The 19905-nt window shown below is 45.5% G+C and overlaps 1 protein-coding gene across 1 annotated transcript in view; it reads left to right on the top strand.

Annotated features, from left to right (window-relative positions):
- The first annotated feature begins 228 nt into the window (after positions 1–228).
- The window catches only part of Fer1l6 (fer-1 like family member 6), a 112262-nt gene continuing 92585 nt past the window's right edge, over positions 229–19905 (top strand). The window contains exons 1-9 of the mRNA XM_005316362.4: positions 229–307; positions 5498–5618; positions 8436–8490; positions 8593–8724; positions 11551–11613; positions 14917–14995; positions 16313–16469; positions 17083–17269; positions 18245–18437. Of these exons, the coding sequence (XP_005316419.3) occupies positions 229–307; positions 5498–5618; positions 8436–8490; positions 8593–8724; positions 11551–11613; positions 14917–14995; positions 16313–16469; positions 17083–17269; positions 18245–18437 (1066 nt within the window). The remainder of the gene's footprint in view (positions 308–5497; positions 5619–8435; positions 8491–8592; positions 8725–11550; positions 11614–14916; positions 14996–16312; positions 16470–17082; positions 17270–18244; positions 18438–19905) is intronic.

The following is a 19905-nucleotide window of genomic DNA, read 5'->3' as shown; positions in this document are numbered from 1 at the left end:
GGCATCCAGCGTGCCTCTTCTTGGCGCACTTGTTGCTGCAAAAGCAGAGATACCTGGGGAGTTGGTGGGTGTCCCGACATTGTCTCCTGACCCATCCTGGGTGGAGGAGGAGGCTGGTCAGCCGGGAGCATTCGAGGGTTGGTGTATTTGCGTTCTCCCGACAGGTCGGAATGACTCAAGTTTCTATTACTTTGTATTTAATTTTTTATTCTTCTTTTCAGAAAGGGAATGTTTGGGCTGAAGCTGAAGAAGAAGAAGAAAAATAAAGGAGAGAAGGGGTTAGTCCTAGCCAACAAGGCTGCACAAGGTGAGGCTCAGGGGGCAGAGCTGACCTGGGGCTGGGGCCTCCCAGAGGGACCCCTTGGCTGAGAGTGTGGTTCTTGTCCATGGGAGTGAGGGGAAGATGGGCGGCCTGCGGTGCTTCGAGTGCCACCTATCACAGGTATGGCCTGAGGATTATCACCTGAGGACCTTTGCTACACATCGTCTCTCTCCATCTTAGCAGTAGTAGCGTTACCTCAGTTTTACAAATGAGTTTACAGAGATGCAGAGTCCACCAGTGTGGAAAAGATTGGCTGCAGGATTTGCAAGACCCAGGGAAACATGAAAATGCAAAGCCATTGTTAAGAATGACAAGATGGGGACAACGGGGCTTATACAAAGCAATGGGGTCCTTCTGAGTGTGAGGCCCTGTCTGGTTACAGAGCCACATACTGGCTCCCAGTGCGGGAGTTACCGAGCCAGGAAGCACATGGCCCTGGGATGTAAATCCAGGCTCTCAGACCTCCTGCCTTTAGAATGGGCTACTTCCTTCTCCCAAAGAGCGAAGTTTTGAGGAACAGCATGAACTGTGCCAGTGGGTGGAATCAAATTGGATTAGTGGCATCCCAAGGGGACAGGTTTAGGGGGCTGGACCTGCTGGAGATTTCTGCTGAGTGGCTCTGATAAGAGCCAGTTCAAGGACAGCTCTCTGGACCACTCCTCAGCCTACACACAGCCCGGTTAATATTCACCCCTCTCTTCTACTCAAGGGGAAGGGCTGCCTCACTGCCATCCACCGCAGGATTCCTGTGACCTGTGCCCACTCAACTCCACTCTTTGTCCTCAGATAAAACTTACAGAGGAAAGTACTGGGGAGCCTTGGATGGGAGGAGAGGAGCACTTTATTTGCAATGAGGACAAGACTTAGGGCCCAACAGAAGTAATTTTCTATTCAATCAAATTGGTGACATGGGGGAGTGGAGGAGAAAGGCTTTGGGGTCTTTCTTGTTATCCATGCGATTGGATCCTGAAGACCCAAGGGTGAATAAGGCATAGTTCCTTCTCTCAGCAACCTCATGAAAATATTTATGGCACATTTCATAAGTCTCTCTCCACTGCCTGTTACTTGACATACATTATTCATAACCCTGAACTGTACATTCTATTGCCTGCTTCACAACAGAGGTTCAAGACAGGGTGAGGGCTTGCCTCAAGTTATACAGCTGGAGAAGCCAGCTCCTGAGCCCAGGTCAGTCTGCGCTTTCCTACCCCAAGCGCTGGCCTCCAGTTAGGAGCCTTAGGGACAGGCTGGTGGAACTCAGAGCAGTCAACCTGGGCATTTCAGAGGAGCTGGCTCTGGTCTCAATCTAATCATGGTTGGCTGCCCACAAAGCAAACAGACCCGAGAGGACTCAGGCCCCTCCTAGAAAGCAAATGGCCTCCATCCTGCTGGGAGGGGCCCATCACGCAAGAGACTGACAAACAAATAACAGAATGCAGACTCTGGTTTTCCTTCTTGGCTTGGCCCAGAGAGTTGGGGCTTTTCTGGGTGAAAGAGCTGGAAATTTTTTCTAAAAGTCTCTGGTTCTTTTGTATGTATCTTCAGACATGTGGTTTATGCACTGTGCTCTTAGAATTCCCATTACCCATCCATTCACTCGTCACCCAACAAATAGATACTGGGCACCTCCCATGATCCTCCATCCAGTCACTTGTTCAACAAATGGGATGGAACATCTGCTAAGAGTCAGGTCCTGGGATGGGTTCTGAGTGTACAGGGTGACACTGAGTCATCTGTCAGGAGGACAGCCCTGTGCTGGACTCTTCTGTTTGCCCTCTAGCTCTGTTCTCCACCCTTCTCCACCCATTCTTTGTCCCAGGAGGCTGACCTCTGTGGATGCATAACCCAGGTCCCTGAGCCTCTGGATTCAGGTTGCATCTGGCCAATGGGGCCCCGGAAGGAGGTTGGGAAGGGAGGAGAGGGAGCTCAGGGTCCAGTTGATTGCATCCCTCCACTGAGAGAAGAAAGCTGCCCCTCTTCGGGAACTGACTCGACTCAAGCTTCCTCGACTCCAAGGCTTGGTGACTCTCTGTGCCTCCCTCTTCTCACTCGGGAGCCGAGGAGAGCTAACAGCTTGGCTGCTACCTCGGATAACTGCATGAGCTTTTGGGGTTTTCCAACACCCACACCTTCATGAAATCCCTCAAGTCATCCTATTCTGGAAGTGCCATCTGTTCCCTTGGGACCCTACCTGAGGGAGCTGCATTACAAGTTGGGAAGAGTTCTAGAAAGGAAACAGACAGTAGCCAAAGTGGAGTTGTTGGGGAGTCCATTGATTCCCGACTCATCAAAATAGAGATTTTGGTGAAGAGAGAGGTTCTCTAGGAAGGTAGCATTTGAACTGAAACTTCAGAGTAAGAGGGAGCCCAAGGGGACAGACAGGGAGGAGAGCAGCTCAGGCAGAGGGAGAATAATACCAAGAAAGGAGAGAGCTGCTATGTGGCTAGAGAGCAGCAAGGAGGTAGAGAGGGACAGGTGGCCAGGAGGAGCGGGTGACAGCCAGATGGAGCAGGGCATTGGACCCATCAGACCTTTTTCTAAGTACAATGGGAGCCATTGAGGAGTTTTAAGGAGATAAGTGACATGATATGGTTAACTTTTTAGAAGATTAGTCTGCATGTCTCATGGTGAGCGGATTGGAGAGAGCATAGCAGGAATTCAATGAATGAATGAATGAAATCGGTAGGAGCCTTAGCAGATGCTCTTCCTACTGAGGTGTCTCTTACCAGCCACAACATAAGACCCTGAAGAAAGGGTTAATTCCTGCACACCAACCATCTCACCTACCACAGTCTCTAGCACGTATCATATGGAAATTCGCTGGAAACTTGAGTGTATGACAGTAGATCCTCATCCCGAAAAGCCTTGTGGTCAGGTAGTTTATTTAATCTTGTGGTTTCAGGGTACTCAGCTGGCACTCACAGCCCTTCTGCATCTCTAGTGCTGGCTGTGGCTTTAGTTTTCTGGGTGAGAGAACAGTCAAAGCAGGTTCTACTCATTCAGTGATATTCTCTGAACCATTGAGCACCTCCTGGGGCCATGCCTGCGTGCGGGAGCTCCTTGGCCATGGGCTGTGTTATCTCATCTGGCTTTGATTCAGGACTGTTTGACATGATTGACTGGCTGAAACCAGAATCAAAATACATTGAAACTGGAAGGTGTCTTAGAAGTTATTAACCCATGTCTTTATAGTTGAGGCCCATGGAGCCCTGGGATTCTGAGAAACGGCTTTGGAGGAATAGGAGCAGGGTGGTCATGAGGGCCTGCCCCGTGTCAACCCATGATACAGGACAGTTTGGTACAAATGGACTTATGTTATATGTATAAAGAGATTCAATATAAAATCACACTGTCAAAAATATTCTGTTAGGCTGGGTGTGGAGGTGCACACCTGTAATCCAAGGAGTTTAGGAGGCTGATACAGGAGGATCATGAGTTCAAAACTATCCTCAGCAACTTAGTGAGGCCCTAAGTAACTCAGTGAACCCTGTCTCTAAATAAAGTACAAAAAAAGTCTGGGGATGTGGCTTAGTGGTTGAGCACCCCTGGGGTCAATCTTTGGTACAAAAAAAAAGTGTTCTGTTGCCTTAAACAATCTGAAGACCACTTTTGTGACCCAATTCTTTCAGAAAAGGAAAAGAAAGAGCAAGAAATTCTGTGACTTGCTCAAGTCACCCAACTTGGAATTCACAGGCTTCAGCCCTTTCTACAGACAAATCTGGCAGTCATGGTGCTGGGGCTTTATATGTTTTGTTTGATTTTCCTGATTTGCCTTATTTTACACATGAGCAAAACAGAACAGAGGAAACTTTAGTAACTTGCCCAAATCATAAAACTAGAAGGAGAGCTGATATTGGAATCCAGGCCACTGGGATGTCAGTCTTTGAACTGCATCATGTGGAGAGTCTCAGGGAGAAGTAGGGAGGCCCAGCCACTCTTCCACCTGCCAGGAACCTGGTTGAGAAGTGGTTCTCACGCTCTGCTGCACCTCAGAGCTACCTGGGGAATTCAAACAATCTTGACATCTGGGCAACATTCCAGATGAACTTAATCAGAATCTGGGATTAGGAGGGAAACAGTCTAAACAATGACTGCTAGCCATTCAGTGAAATATTCTAAGTGTTTGTATAGCCATTTCCTGGGGTTTCTCAAGAAACCTACCTAGGGCAAGTACCTTGGTAACTTAACACCAGACAAATTTATTCTTTCACAGTTATCGAGGCCAGAGGCCTGACATCAGTATCACTGTGTCAAAATGAAGGGGCCCCATACCTCCAGACAAAAAAAGTCTGGGGATGTGGCTTAGTGGTTGAGCACCCCTGGGGTCAATCTTCGGTACAAAAAAACCCAAAAAGTGTTTCTGCTGCCTTCTTGTCTCTTCCAGCTTCCCGTGGCTGTGGCCTTCCTTGGTTTGCTGGTGGCATCCCTGCCCCCAGGGCCAGGTTGCTGCATTTTTCTTCTGTTTCAAAATCTCCTGGTCAGGATGCATATGATTGTGATTAGGGCCCAGCCAGATGATCCAGGACAATCTCTTCATCTCAAAATCCTGAATAACCACATGTACAGAGACCTTTTCCAAATAAGGCAATGTTTACAGGCTCCCCGATGAGGACTCACCATCTTTTCAGAGCATGGCACTTCTGCTCAAAACTGGCCGACAGACGTAGGAAGGACCTCATCCTGGATCTTGCTGTCAGAAATGCAGAATCTGGGACCTCCCCAGACCCACTGAGTCAGAGTCTGCGCTTTAAGAGCTTCCCAGCTGATCCTTATGTACTTTAAACTTTGCTGTGAGACTCAGAGAGACACTTGACTTTTCTCAGGTTCCATTCTGCAAGGTCACACCTAAAGGCACATCTTTAGATTCATCACACAGTTTTCTTTCTGTAAGACCATCCAAATATATCTGCTCTTTTTTTAAACAGAAGATATATATATATATATATATATATATATATATAATATATTATAATATATATATTATTTTTTAAGAAAAATTAAGATATATGCCTGGCTTTTCTGCCAATAGGATTGTTAAGTTCCATGGTGGCAGAGACTGTCCTCTTGTTTCCTATACCTGTGGTGACGCTTTCATGGTGCTGGGCACAGAGTGAGGGCCTGATCACCACTATGTCTCAATTCAACGGGATCCTCTTCCTTTGTTTGCTCCTCTAGATGGTCAGAGTGATGCTGAACTGCCACAGGATGGACCTTCTCACCAGGAAGGACCAGTAGGAGATTTGATTCATGACGATGCTCCCATCACTCCTGCCTCCTCAGCTCCTCTGAATAGAAGGTATAGAGTTGACGCAGATCATTGACATATTTTCTGGGTGCATCCTATGTGCCAGGTACCCCTGAAGGCTCTTGCAGATCAGAAGAGAAGACCTGGTCACTGTCTACAGGGCAGGAAGATGGACTTCTGTGCTTGTTCACTTTTCTCTGAGTCCTGGCCTCTTGATGCTGGTCAGACTTCAGCAGGCCAGAATCCTGGCTCTGCCAGATTTGGGTCCTGTCTCTCCTGAGTTAAGATGCTATTCCTGGGCCTGGGGATGTAGCTCAGTGGTAGGGCATTTGCCCGGCATGTGTGAAGCCCGGGGTTCAGTTCCCAGTGCCACACACACACACACATACACACACACACACAAGCTCACGCCCCTCATAGTTCAGGAATGACAGCGAGGGATGAAGACAGATTCCAGGAGCTGTCCTTACCTGCTCTTTAATTCATTAAGATAGTAATTGTCTTAGCTTCGTGTTTGTCCCAAATGAAAAGGTGGTTCCTATACTACCAAGAAAAGTCCAAAACAAACTGGCTTTCTCCTGCTATATCAATGAACAATTGGTGTATAAAAGATAACTCCCAAATCAGTGGCTTAATATCATAGGTATTGATTTTTGCTCTGAGCTGATAGATCAGGGGGGTAGTTTTATGACCTCTGAGAGTTTGCTGATGCATCATCATTTGCATATGTGGTCATTTGGCAGTTCTACTGAGTTTAGTTTTGGGGTTGCGTGATGGTAGGCTGGCCTGGTACTGCTTCAGCTGTGACCACTGGGCTCCCAAACTCTGGCATCAAACCTTCCAGAAAGTTAGTCTGGAATCTAAAGTATGAAATATGGGATGTCAAGAGCTATGTAATGTTTTGAACAATCAATAAAAAAAAAGAAAGTTAGTCTGAGTTTGTTCCAATGGCGACACTGCAGGATTCCAACAGAGTACCCAAGGTCTTTTGAGGCCTAGGCTTGGAACTGGCAAAAGTTATTTCTGCTGCACTCTGTTGGCCAATGCAAGTTACAAGGTCAGCCTGTGTTAGAGTGGAAGGAGACCACAAGGTACCCGCTATAAGCTTGGGCACAGAGAAGCCAATGATGGGCTTAGCAGTGCTTTCCATCTACCATATTTGTTCATGTTAATTTAATTTCTTACTCACAAAAATTCATCATGCTCTTTTTTTTCTTTCTCCACTCAGTTGTTACTGTTACTAAAGCTAATTAGTGCTACCCTTCATGGCAGACCCTGAGCTGTTGTTTCTGAACTGTGACAGGATGGCAGTGTATGTGGGGGAGGGGCAAAAGGGTGCAGGTAGAAATGAGAATCTGATGGCTCAGAGGTGACAATTAAAATAAGACATAAACTTGTGTGTACAACCTCACGTCACTTCTCCTTCCCCCTACTCTGTACCCTATCACCCTTTCCCTTGGCCTCTGATTAGGGACTTCAACTATTTCATATCTTTCAAAGCATCTCTTGTCATCTGTCTTACCAAATAATAGCTCTGAATGGAGAGAAGCAAGAGAAAGGAAAGTGAGGAGTAGTTGTCTCTTCTTTCTCCTTGGTCAGAGCATTCTCCAGCAATTGAAATTCTATCCACCACCAATGCTCAATTCAAATCCAGTCTCTTCGGTGAATTGCTTTCAGGAATTTTGTCTCTCCATCTCTTCTATTGCATGTCCCTCCTTTGGTCTATTTTACACTTATATATAATAGTTCTTTACTTGTGCGCCTTGTTCCTCTTTCCCCCGATAGATCATTAGCTCTAGGGCCAAGATGGCGGCTGGTCTTGTTTTTCTCTTAACTGAGCCTAGCACTGGGCTTTCACATAATGAAAAATCAGGATGAACTTGCCATTTTATTGATAAATGTAATAAATGATATCTATCTTTGCTTATAGGCATTATCTCCCTTAGCCCTCAGAGTGAAAATTAGGTGGTAGGAATTATTATTTCCACTTTCAGATAAGGAATTTAAAGGTAAAGTCCCAAACTAGGAAGAACAAATATTCTAATCCCCATCAATCTGATTCCAAAGCCTTGAGATTTTCACTAGCTTACTCTATTCTCCACTAGGCGCAATTATATTCCGTGAAAATTGAATGAAATCACATGAAAGATGGTATTGTCAGGAGCCAAGAGAATGTGATTCAATAGGAACTCAAGCTCAGTTCACTTCCTACCTGATGCTGCTTCTGTGACAACAAGGATCTTTCATCTCTTTCCAGTCTCTAGTGCACATCTGTTCAATGACCTGTGATGGCCCAGATAAATGAAAGGCCTGGGATGTGAAATCTCAGGGAGATGGCATCTTGGTCATCCTTTCCAATTTTCTCCTTTACCAATCCTTTCAAAAGTAATCATAACAGAATTATTATATCTACTGGAAATGGCAAAGTGGTCCTGTATCTAGGATCAGGCAGGAGATTGGCAGATCCTTATTTTGACGCAGCTCTGCCACTGACTTTCTGAGACTCTCAGTTTCTAGTTGTATAAATTAACTAACAAAATCATATAAATAATAGGGGTGATCTTATAAAAAGTGCCACTAACACTTATTCTTGCCAGGCACTGGGTTTAAGTTTTGCTTGCATTGAATTCTAGCTTCCACTTTGTGTGGTAAGTACTATTAATAACTCCATTTTTAGGATGGGGAAACTGAGTCACAGAAGTTAAGCCACTTGTCTACTATACTTATCTCCCCAGGGATGTGGAGAGAATATGTGATACAATATAAATGAAACCCTTATAAACTACTTTGGAAAATATTATCATGGCTTATGGCTCCAAAGTATGTACTTACTTGATAAAACAAGTATATTGAATTTTCTACTTACAGGTCAAAACTGCTGACTAAGATCCATGATGGAGAGATCAAATCCCAAAATTATCAAGTGAGTGATTGCCTCTTCCTGCCCAGCCTTCTCCCACCCCAGTTCTCCCATGTGAACAATGGGCAGTATCCAGCATGGCGGACACTCTGCTTTGTATTGTAGATTGCCATAAACATCACTGAGGCCCGACAGCTGGTGGGCGAGAACATTGACCCTGTTGTGACCATTGAGATTGGGGATGAGAAGAAGCAGAGCACCGTGAAGGAAGGAACCAACAGCCCGTTTTACAATGAGGTGAGTTGTGGCAATCACCAGCATTGCCAGCCCCAGTGTTGCCTCCATAACCATCCAGCAGAATTCCTCATTCAGACCGTCCCTTGTCCAAATTCATGGCAAGCTCTGAGTCACCTTACAAACACTGTATCAAGGGTTTTTAATAAAAAGTTAGTGGAAAGGAGAGGCAAGGAATTCTTCCTGAGGTTAAAGCTATCACTGTGTTTTTAATAGGGCCATTAGATTTCTTACAAGCTCCTTGCCATCCATGATAAACTCTAGATTTCACTTAATAAACATTTAAGGTTGGTCAGAGAGAAGATACACATTCTTTTCCATGGCAGAGAAATCACAAATTTAATTACTGATTTTGAAATAGGCATACCATATTGGAAAGCAAAACAGTAGTATTTTTTAAGCTATGTAGTGATTGTGAAGGAAAACTTCAAAGAGAGAACTTCTAAATATTAAACATACTAAATTCTCTTTACAAAATGAAAGTATTGAATGACAGACAATATGATGTTCAGTAAAAAATGTTGTTTCCTTCTGATCTTTGGTCCCCAATCTCCTAGATCTTTTCCCTGAAGCCATCCATCCTCACCAGGCATTTGGCTGTCATTCAGAGATAGCCCAAGCATGTTCAGGAATACAAGTAAATATGGTAGCATTCCACACTGCGCCTAGGTCTTGGTCTTTTCAGGAAACCCCATACCTTGGAGATTAGTCCATCACTGAACATGCAGTTCAATCTTACTTCTCCCTCATGCCTTGATGTACCATCACTTACTCAACCAGTCAGTCTCTCATTCATGGATATTAACTTTTTCAGCATTTTGCCACTACTTATAATAATATTTATATGGTATAATTGGGGCATGGGGTATGTGTGTTTAAAATTTTGATATCACCAAATTCCCTTCGAAGAGGTAACAGTTTATTCTCTAACCAACTGCACAGGAAGGATTCTTTTCCAGTAGGTGTTTTGACACTAGGAATTATCAAAAAATGCAGCAAACTCTTAATTATTATTCTAATGGGAGTTTTAATTAAAAAGGAAGACAAGGAGAGCATGGATAATGACATTAACAAAAAATGCCCAAATCCCATTTGAGCTGTTAGTTCCTTTCCTCTTTGTATTCCTCAGACCTTTAAAATGTCAGTATTTATCCCCTTCCTGCTCCATGTCTGGCCCCCAAGACATCTTTTGGCAAGGGTATGAGATGAGATCATGTGAATGAAAATGCTTTGAAACTTCAAAGCCTTATAGATTTGTTAATTGTTATAATTCTGCATAAAAGTCCTGGATCTAAATGACATTAAATTGGACCCAAGTGTAATCAGTAGGAAATCAAGCAAAAACATAGAGGGTGAACGCAGGACATTTGTCATAGCTTTTGACTCGAATTTTCAAGCCCAAAGGTCATCAGATGTTGAAGGAACTGGTTAGTAGGGGCTGGGGAGTATTTTCCATCTAGAAAAATGTGTGTGGTCCAGGGGTCTAGGGAACCTGCCTGGGGCTGTTGTTTGAAACTGAGCAGAAGGCAGCAAACATTGGAATTGATTTATCAGCCCAGAAGAACCCACCACATCTCATATGTTCAGCCTTATCAGAGAATGAGGAAGTTCATAAGTGAATTTTTCATGTCAATTTTGGACACAAAAACTCTTTAAAAGTTGAACATATTCTGTATGTAAAAATTTCCTGAAATGCCACATATATTTTCATATTAAGCAGAAGACACTGAATGTCATGACACCTTTCATTGCTACCTAAGGACCACCATTTGAAGAACTCTGGTTATAGTGCACGACACTGTATTTTGGTTTTTCTATTTTGCCCTTGGAAGGAAAGCTGTTAGTGGTCAGTTTCCCCTTTTCTACTTTCTATATCCATCCCTCATGTGTCATTTCTGGATCCTGCAGCTCAAAAGAAAGAATTCAGGGGTCAGTGGCCTCCCAGTTCTGCCTCACTGATCCCCACCAGTCCCCAGGCACAACCAAGCAGACCCTGACGCCACTCATTGTCCCACCTCCTAGAACCATAAGCCTCTGTTTGGGAGGAACATGGCTCCAATTGGCTGGTTCTTGTCTATTTTCTTGTGTGATTGCTTCAGAGAAGTAAGGTTTGGTCCAGAAAAAACAAGTGATATGAATGTAAGCCACATCTTTTATGTTCTTTACTCTTCAGTCTTATATGTATAATATGGGGAGCAGTCCAGATAATTTCTAGACTCTGAATTTTAATTGCTTTATTAATATAAAAAAATCTCCCATGTTCATAATTTTAAAAATTCTCTCTCTTCTTAGTCAATCTTGAAGAATTGACAATTTCATATGAAAATCCTGAAAAAAATAAGATTTAATCAAAGTTATTCCAAATTAAAAAAAAAAACAACAACACCACTCAGGTTCCATTTGAACTCTCACTATAAGCAAAAAGAAAAGAAACACTAACAATATCAAGGACTGGCAAAAGTGTGGGGAAATGGCTATTTTCATAGCTCCTTGTGGGGTAGGTCCTTTAGAAGAAAATTTTAATATTATCTATTAAAAATTTACATGTACATAATCCACGACCCAACTCTTCTACTTCTTCTATTTTAGAAGAATACGTACACATATCCCATGCAAGCATGTGGTTTGGTGCCATTCTTCTTTTTTTGTATTAAAAACTTTTGATAGTCTAAATGACCTTCAGTAGGGGATAGCCAATCATCTGGTGATATATTCCTGCCACGGGGGACCATGCAGCAGTTAGAGTGAGGCAGATCTAAAATCACTCCAGAACAGGGTTCTTACATGTGAGACTAGAGTCACTGCCACAATGCACTTCGTGTTTTTCAGTACTTTGTCTTCGACTTCATTGGGCCCCAAGTGCATCTTTTTGACAAGATCATCAAAATCTCAGTGAGTATACCCTTGGTGGTGATGGTGGTGGTAGGAGGTGGGGGAGATTCCAGGCACTGGGGACTCTGACAGCTAAGCATGCACAGGGATGGGGAATCCAGGAGGGTGAGTGTAGGTTGGTGAATTGTAAACCAACAGACTAGAACTGAAATCATCAGTACAGAGGAATTTGAGAGATTCTTAAAAGGAGCCATGTTTCTTGGAAGCAAGTTGTAAGCTACGGGAAACCTGTTACTAATCAAATGTGGGCATGCTTCAAGTGACATCTTAATGGAGTGTCATTTTTAGTGTTTTTTTTTCTTTTTTTATCAAGCCTAGGTTGGTGTTCTCTCTCAGGATGATATCTGCACTAATGATCATTAGCCACAGCACTTTCCCTTTCTAGTTGGTGATTAATAGAGAAATAGGAACAAGAATCAGGAAGGCACCACATATGTCACTCTCATCCATGGTGACACTGGATCAGAGAATGTGATTTGGAGCTTGTGGTAGCCATTGAGATTCTCAAAGATTGCCTCCAAGTCCTGCCCGTGGGAGACCCTTCCTCAGCCCCACCAGGGGAGTCACTGCTCCCAGAGACCAGGTGTGAAGAGTAGACACAGGGCTTCCTGGTCCAGGCACGGGCCTTCCAGGTTTGCATTCCATATGGAAGACAGGAATGGGAAGGAAAGTACCGGTGTTGAGGACATACTGGCCCAAATGAGTGAAGGGAGGCTGAGTGGGATCATGCCCAACTTCACACTATCCAGCCAAGGGACAGAGACTGTGGGTGGCAGGCAACATGGTTCTCACCAGTCTAAGAAATGGCTGCTTCTCTCACAGAGGGGGTGTGAGGTTGTGTGTGCGTGGCAGTGGGTAGGGGCTGGATTCTGAACGAACAGAACACCCACTTTGTATGTCCCTGGAAGTGTGGAGAATAAGGGTTGACATCCTCAACAGTCATTCCAAGTCAAATCAGACTGTGGGGATGACAAAACCTGTCTTGGAACTTTCCTGGCCTGTCCTCTCTCCCGTCTGCCTTCATCCACCCCTCGCCCATCACCCACTTAACTTAATAAACACATCCATGACCGGTTCCCTTCAACCACAGCTGAATGTCAATGAAGTCCTGCATTAAGGCCTGGGTCCTGGTGGTGCTGTGGTATTGTCCTTCTTGGGGGCATTTGAACAATGTGACTCTTGAGGTATGAAGTCACCAAGAGCCAACATTCTTAGTGTTTGAATTTCAGGCAGATGACAAGTGGCACAGAAGGTATTTTGGGACCTGGGATGCTGCCCAGGACTTTGCTCCATCGCTCCTGTTTGTGGAGTGGCTTTACAGTTGCTCCTAAGGGACTCCTTAGTCTCAGATGAGCAGGTCATCACCAGGCTTTAACATCAGATCATAGACAAGGGTAGTGACTGTTTGTGAGACACAAAGATTTTTCAGACAGAGGGTCAAAGTTCACATCTCTGTTCCCCTAACTTGGAAGATGAGAATGTTTTTGGCATCCTTAAACGATTCCAAAAGACAGGGGTGGGGGGATATTTTCAAGAACTCCCCTTGAGAAGGAAACATTGGATATGATTTTTCTGCAAGTTCACGAACTGAAAGTCAATGTGCTCAGGAAAAATTCAACGTAGGAGAAGAGTCAGGAGAGGGCTGTGAGCAGGTGCTATTGGAACAGCCAGGCTGCTGCACACCCAAGACCATCTTCAGTGACAGTGGCCCAAGGTATGCAGGGCCCCTGCACTCTGTGTGTTAGACGTCTCCAGGGTCCTGGCACTGCATGATCTGCCACACCAGTATTGCCCAGCACTTCACCCCTTAGTGAACGACTTGAAGTCTCCTGTGTTATTGGATGATTTGTTTGGGGCTCATCCTGCTTGCCGCCCCTCACCCTGCAAGGAGAACCTGAGACAGGTGTCTGGTCTTCCTCAGGCCTTCGGGAAGCCACAGGTGTCTGGTCTTCACTTTGGCCGCTCCTGCAAGTGTGGTGGGTTGTAGAGTGAGCTTTCTGTGTGGCCTTAAATAGCTCCTCTACTCAAGCCAGGCTGTCCTGACTTCCCCCTAGTTCTCTAACACGGTGGGAAGATTTGGGCAAGCGAGAGAGAGTGGAAAGAGAAGCAGGAAGGGCTATCATTTCGTGAGGTCAGCTGCATTTATTGTTTCTCACTGCTTCTGCCAAAGGGGCTATTCAGAAGCCACAAAAGTCTCTCCTTCATCCACCATTCGATTATTCATTCACCAAATGTCTATGGAACATCTATCATGAGCAAGACTGTGGGGTGGGTGGGAGACTGTGGGGGAACCGACCTTGACTCAAGCAGCTCATAGGTCCATTTAGAGTTAGGAGGAAGCTCAGGGCCATCGAGCCTCAGTTCCAGGTGCTGCTGGGATCCCCCTCCGCCTCCTGCCTGACACAGGTTTCTTGGGACATGATGATCATTTCCAGTGATGGTGAGGTCGCTGTCTCCAAGAAATTCTACTAATGCTGAGAAGTTCCGACTTTCATGAAATTTTTCCTCTAGGGAGCTGAAGTCTCTCATCCTGTTACTTGAGCACACTCAGGGGATCTGGTCCCCCTTTCTGGATGGCAGCATTTCCCAGATCTGAGTCACTGGAGTTCTTTTGCCCTTTCTCTGCTCGGCCCCTCACTGCCCTGTTTTGTTTTGTTTTTTATTTTTTTTGCTTCAGGATTAAACTAATCCTGATTCTTCAGCAGCTTTTTGGACAGTGAATGGGCATTTGGGGATGGGAACCCACTCTGCCACCTTCCTCAAGTTCTTCTTCATTCCGAGATGTTACAGGGCACTCTGCGGGCTTCTGGTCAGCTTGAGGATGATGGCCTTCCTTCTGTTGCAAATGGCTTAAGGCAGTGCTTGATGAGTTCCCTGGGAAGGTGCTGAGCAAAGCAGCTGGCAGTTTGGGGGGAAGAGTTTCAGCCAGGGGTAGGGCTGAGGCTGAGGGAGGGCTGCTGACAGTTGCTCTGGGTAGAGTTTCAGCAGACAGAGGCGGGCATTGACAAGCAGGCTGCACTAGGGTTCATTTTGGTTAAAGAAAACTTTCAGGTGGTGCGAGTTTCAGGTGTCCATCAATAGAGAATCGGGGGACCACCTGCTGGAGGTAGAAGTCCAGGGGAGATATTTCTGAAGGCCCTTTGTGACTCTGTGGTTTGGTGACTAAATGCTATTGTGCTCCAGATGAAGGTCAAAGCCTGGGAAGGGTCAAAGCCTAGAAGCGTCTTTGAGGTATAAAGAGCCCATTTCAAGAGTCCTTCTCAAAGATAAATGTGATGGACTCACTGCTCCATCTCTCCCCAGGTCCTTCACCACAAGCTGATTGGAAGCATACTGATTGGCTCTTTCAAAGTAGATCTGGGGACTGTGTACAACCAACCTGGTAAGGAAGCATCACCTCCCCATCTCTGTTTCTGACTCTGGTTTATAGCACCCAAAGACTTCGTATTCATTCACTCTCCAGTTGACCATTCATTCAATAAAAATTAGCACCAATTATGCAAAGTTACATGACACATGGATCTTGCCATCAAATGATAAGATTATCTTCCATGTCCACTCTAAATAATTTTTATTTATTTTTCACACAAATTCTGACAAATTTAGCACTGTGACACATAACTAGGAGTGCTAATAGACAGTAGAAGCTAAGAATCTGGCCTGAATCCAAATTTCACTCTGCTATTTCCAAGATGTGCAACTCTGAATGAAGGATTTAACTTCTCTGTGCCTCGGTTTCCTCATCTGTAGAAATGAGGATAAATTGATGCCTCCTCCATCGGTTTTTGGAGTATGAAGTTAACAAGTACATATGTGCTTATAGAGAGCCTAGCACATAATGAGACTGGCATTTCACATCAGACTGCACCATAATAATAATTATTATCTCTGTTATAAGAAAGTGAAATGCAGACAAGTTAGGTAATTTGTCCAAGGTCAAGAGCTAATAAATAATGGAGCCAGCAACTAACATAGAACTTCTCATGAAAGGCCCTTTCTCTTCTCAAGTGATTTCAAGTCTTATGATCTCAGGGGGCCACAGAGTGACCATGGCTGAGAGCAGATGGGTACCACATCTTAGGGAGTGACAGAGTCTTCAGGGAACGGGAGGCTCCTGAACCATGGTAGAACAGCAGCAGCTACTGGACTCCTTTAGCATTGACCATCATATGGAAATATGAATCTAGTGTTGCCAGTATTTTTTTTTGTGTGTGGTGCTGGAGATAAAACCCAGGGCTTTGTGCATGCGAGGCAAGCACTCTACCAACCAAGCTATATCCCCAGCCCCAATATTTATTTTTAAAGATAAGCCAGACGTCTAGCTTTTGTAAGTGATCTTGATGTTCTGACTCACAGCGTAGGCCAACAGAAAGATCTATGAGCCACATTGATGACCTGTGGGAAAGTGATTGACTCCTACCCTCCATTAATGTCCCCCTCGCTGGTCAAAGCTGGAATCCTGCCCAGGTCATTCCTAGGTTGAGAGTTTCCCAAATAGTGTGGTGATTGGAAAGAAAGGCAGAGAAACAGGTGGGAAGCAAAAGGAGGGGGAGGGAAAGGAAGGAGGAAGGCACGAGGCTGGGGCATGGCAGAGCCTGCTGCAGGAGTCACCATGGTGGGTTGGGGAGGGTGTGGGAGGGGACGGGGTAGAGCCGGGGGTCCTATCGTGGGGAGCTGAGCTGTCAAGGTGCTTTTATAGGTCATCAGTTCAGTGACAAGTGGGCGCTGCTCACAGACCCCAGTGACATCAGGACTGGTACCAAGGGATACCTGAAGTGCGACATCAGCGTGACTGGGAAAGGCGACATCTTAAAGACCAACCCCAAAATCTCTGATGCTGAGGAGCAAATAGAAAAGTGAGTCAGATTCACTATTGAAGAGAAATGATGTGCCCCAATTTTATACCTTTTTCCTTCCTCCACCCCTTTCCACCCCTTTGTTGCTGCATGAGAACTGTTAAGTACACGGACTTTGCTCCGTCAGAAGCACCATGATGTGTCCTCTCAAAGGCATGGCTTTCCCTCAGGAGGTCCGCTGTGAGGACAAGAATGGGTGTCTTCCCTTGATACCTGTTATGGATATGCTGAGCTTACCTGATTCATCCAAATGTAGCTGAGTTTTCTTTGAAGGAATGATAATTTTGACTCCTGATTTGTGACCTGGGGAGACTTAAATGCTCCTCTGTTAAGGTGCAGAGTGGGAGACAGTGTCTGTTCTGTGATTCCAGAACCTAGAGGAGTTTGCATGGGCTCTATTCTGACCCTTCACTGTGATTTACACTAGAAAGAAAACTCATTTTAGGGGCAAATCCTAGTCTTCTTATATACCCAAAGTCTTTTTTCTGCTTCCAAATTGCTTCTGTCTTTTCTATTCTTTCAAATGAGAGGGATTCCTATTTATTTATGTGCTTATGTATGAATGTATGTATTGATTGATTGATTTATTGATTTATTTATTTCCCCTTCTAAGGAACCTTTTGCTACCCCAGGGGTTTCCATCAGAGAGACCCTGGGCCAGATTCTATGTAAGACTGTACAAGGCAGAAGGATTGCCCAAAATGAACTCCAGCATCATGGCCAACGTCACCAAAGCATTTGTGGGTGACAGTAAGGACCTCGTGGATCCCTTTGTGGAGGTCACCTTTGCTGGGCAGACGGTGAGGAACCATTGTCACCAGTTCTAGCAGACCTGGGCCAGGACCCTGCCCTGTATCCCGGGCATTTTAATCAAACAAAATTAAGTTAAAATAAAAATTGGGCAGTGCCTTGAAAGACAAGACCTGCCACAGAAGGCACTGGGTCAGGTGGTGGGTGGGGTTTGGGGATGTTGCCCACTTACTCCTCATGAGAATAAGGGAAGGACTCCGGGTGGATTATGATTTAGGACCCAGGATGACAGGCAGCCTTGCTCACCACTGGTTATGCCTCTGAGCCACCACCTAGTCCCCAACCCCTGTAAAATCACCACCACTTTCTGATCTGTTTCACAAAGGATCCCAGAGTCCTCGTCCTACCTAAGCCTGGAAACCTGTTCCCTGCCCAAGGCCACAGGAAGGACCAGGGCCTGGGTACATGGTAGAGCTCCATCCTGGTGGACGGGACTTTGAAGCTTCAGCTGACACAGATGTCACTGCTACCAAAATATAAACTCACCCTGACCCCTCCTTTGGCAGGGGTGAACGTGGTAGTATTTTTTGGCTCAAGTTCTTGGAGGTCATACAGGAAATCATCTCCACTTTATAACCACAACACAACGAGGTCCAGACAAGAGTAGTGCTTTGCCCCCAGTAGTGCTTTCACCCCACTTATTCGGGGTGAGCTCTGTCCAGGGCCTTCCTGGAGAAGCGCAGAGCAGCCCTGTTCACAGCGCAGGTGGTAGTTGCAGCCCAGCTCTGACGTGCCCGTTAGCACTTCCCAAGGGCACTGACTCGCATTGTCCCAGGTGCCTGGCACAGCGGCCAGCACCGAGTGGGTCCTCCCGCCGTGGGCTGGGTGCAGCTGCTGTTCCCGAGCGCCAGGGGGAAGCAGCTTCGTTACTTTGGGCTGCTTGCTTCCCATCTCCAGCTGGCTTGAGGAGTTTTCCGCCGAGAGTCGCTTCCTTTCACAGCTCACATCCTTCTGTCTGTCTTTAGGGGCGAACCACAGTGCAAAAGAACTGTGCCAACCCCGTGTGGCACGAGCAGGTGGTCTTCAAGGAAATGTTCCCTCCCTTGTGTCGGAGGGTGAAGATCCAGGTGTGGGACGAAGGCAGCATGAATGACGTGGCGCTGGCCACCCACTTCATCGACCTGAAGCAGATCTCCAACGAGCAGGATGGAGATAAAGGTGAAGCCTCCCGTGTCTGCCTTGGAAACGGGTCTCAAAATGACGGCATCCGGGCCCTCGCCTTCACACCAGGAGGGTCCAGGCGGCAGGTGTTAGGCCTGGCCAGGCTTCTGTCGGTCTGCAGCTTGGCTTGGCTCAGGGTGGTGGGTGGAGCTGGCTCAGGGGGGCAGGTTTGGCCCTGGTCCCAGGTCTCCCATGAGCACCCCTCTGTGTCCTTGATAGACTCTAATTGATTAGATCTGAGGTTGCTAAACTAAGGTTTATCCACCTGATCTGACTCGCTAGATTTTTAAAGAATTTGGAATGACTCACAAGCAAAATGGTTTTTACATTTCAGATCCCCCCGCCACAATTACGTCCCCAACCACTGATGGGAGCATGAAATTATGAGGTTGGTGGGGAGCTGTGGCCGGCAGAGTGATCCAGGAAGGGAATAGAGAGTCCCAGCTAACCCCCAAGTCAGCAGGAAGGGGTCAGGGAAAGAGCTCCCACTCAGTAAATACCTTTTTTTGGAGGGGGAAGTACTGGGGATTGAACTCAGGGTATACTCGACCACTGAGCCACATCCCCATCCTTTTTTATATTTTATTTAGAGACAGGGTCTCACTCAGGTGCTTAGTACCCTGCTGTTGATGAGGCTGGCTTTGAACTCATGATCCTTGTGCCTCAGCCTCCTGAGCCACTGGGATTACAGGTGTATGCCGCCGCACCTGACTTTAGTGTATGGCTTTTTGTTTGGAAAACCTAAGTTAGTGGGTGACAATTCTCCAAATAGCTCAACATACCCCTCCTCTTTAAATCCCCAGGCAACCTTTCTCTGTACTGCTAGTTTATGGTAATGGTCAATCACGGAGGCATGCACACACACAGATCACACACATGTATGTACAAACCCAAACACACAAGTGCATACAGAAAGAACATCATAAATATATCATATATGAAATTAGTATTGTTTTGGTATCTTTTCCTTCTATCAGATTGAAGCCTTACAGAACAGGAATTACATAATTTTATGCCCCTCATGGGCAACAGCATAGAAAGGCCTCAATGGATTTCCATTGTCTCTTTCTTCACATTATGGAAGCATTTACCACTTGACACAGAAAAGCACAGTCCCCCATCTACACCATTTTCCCACTCGATGAAAGCATGTTTTATTCACAACTTTCAGAAGCACTTTGATGTGTTCAGGAAGATGGATATCAGTGCTTAACAAGTAGACATCAGGGACCATAAAATCTCTCTATTTCCTTTAATACAATTTCCCTGCTCCAAGTCTACATAAGGGAGGGCGAGAATCTACTCCATTGAAGTCAGGGCTGGATAGAGAACATTTAGGCACAAAACGACTATTAACAGAAACATGTATAGAAACATCTAATTGTCCACCATGGGGAAATTGGTAGGCAAATTAAGATACATTTATTTATTCACAATAGTAATATTCTTAAACATTCCCCAAGGA

Source organism: Ictidomys tridecemlineatus, chromosome 7, assembly GCF_052094955.1.
Source record: "Ictidomys tridecemlineatus isolate mIctTri1 chromosome 7, mIctTri1.hap1, whole genome shotgun sequence".
Lineage (NCBI taxonomy): Eukaryota > Metazoa > Chordata > Mammalia > Rodentia > Sciuridae > Ictidomys > Ictidomys tridecemlineatus.
Note: the sequence above shows the minus strand (reverse complement) of the source record. Positions and strands in the feature narration are given on the sequence as shown.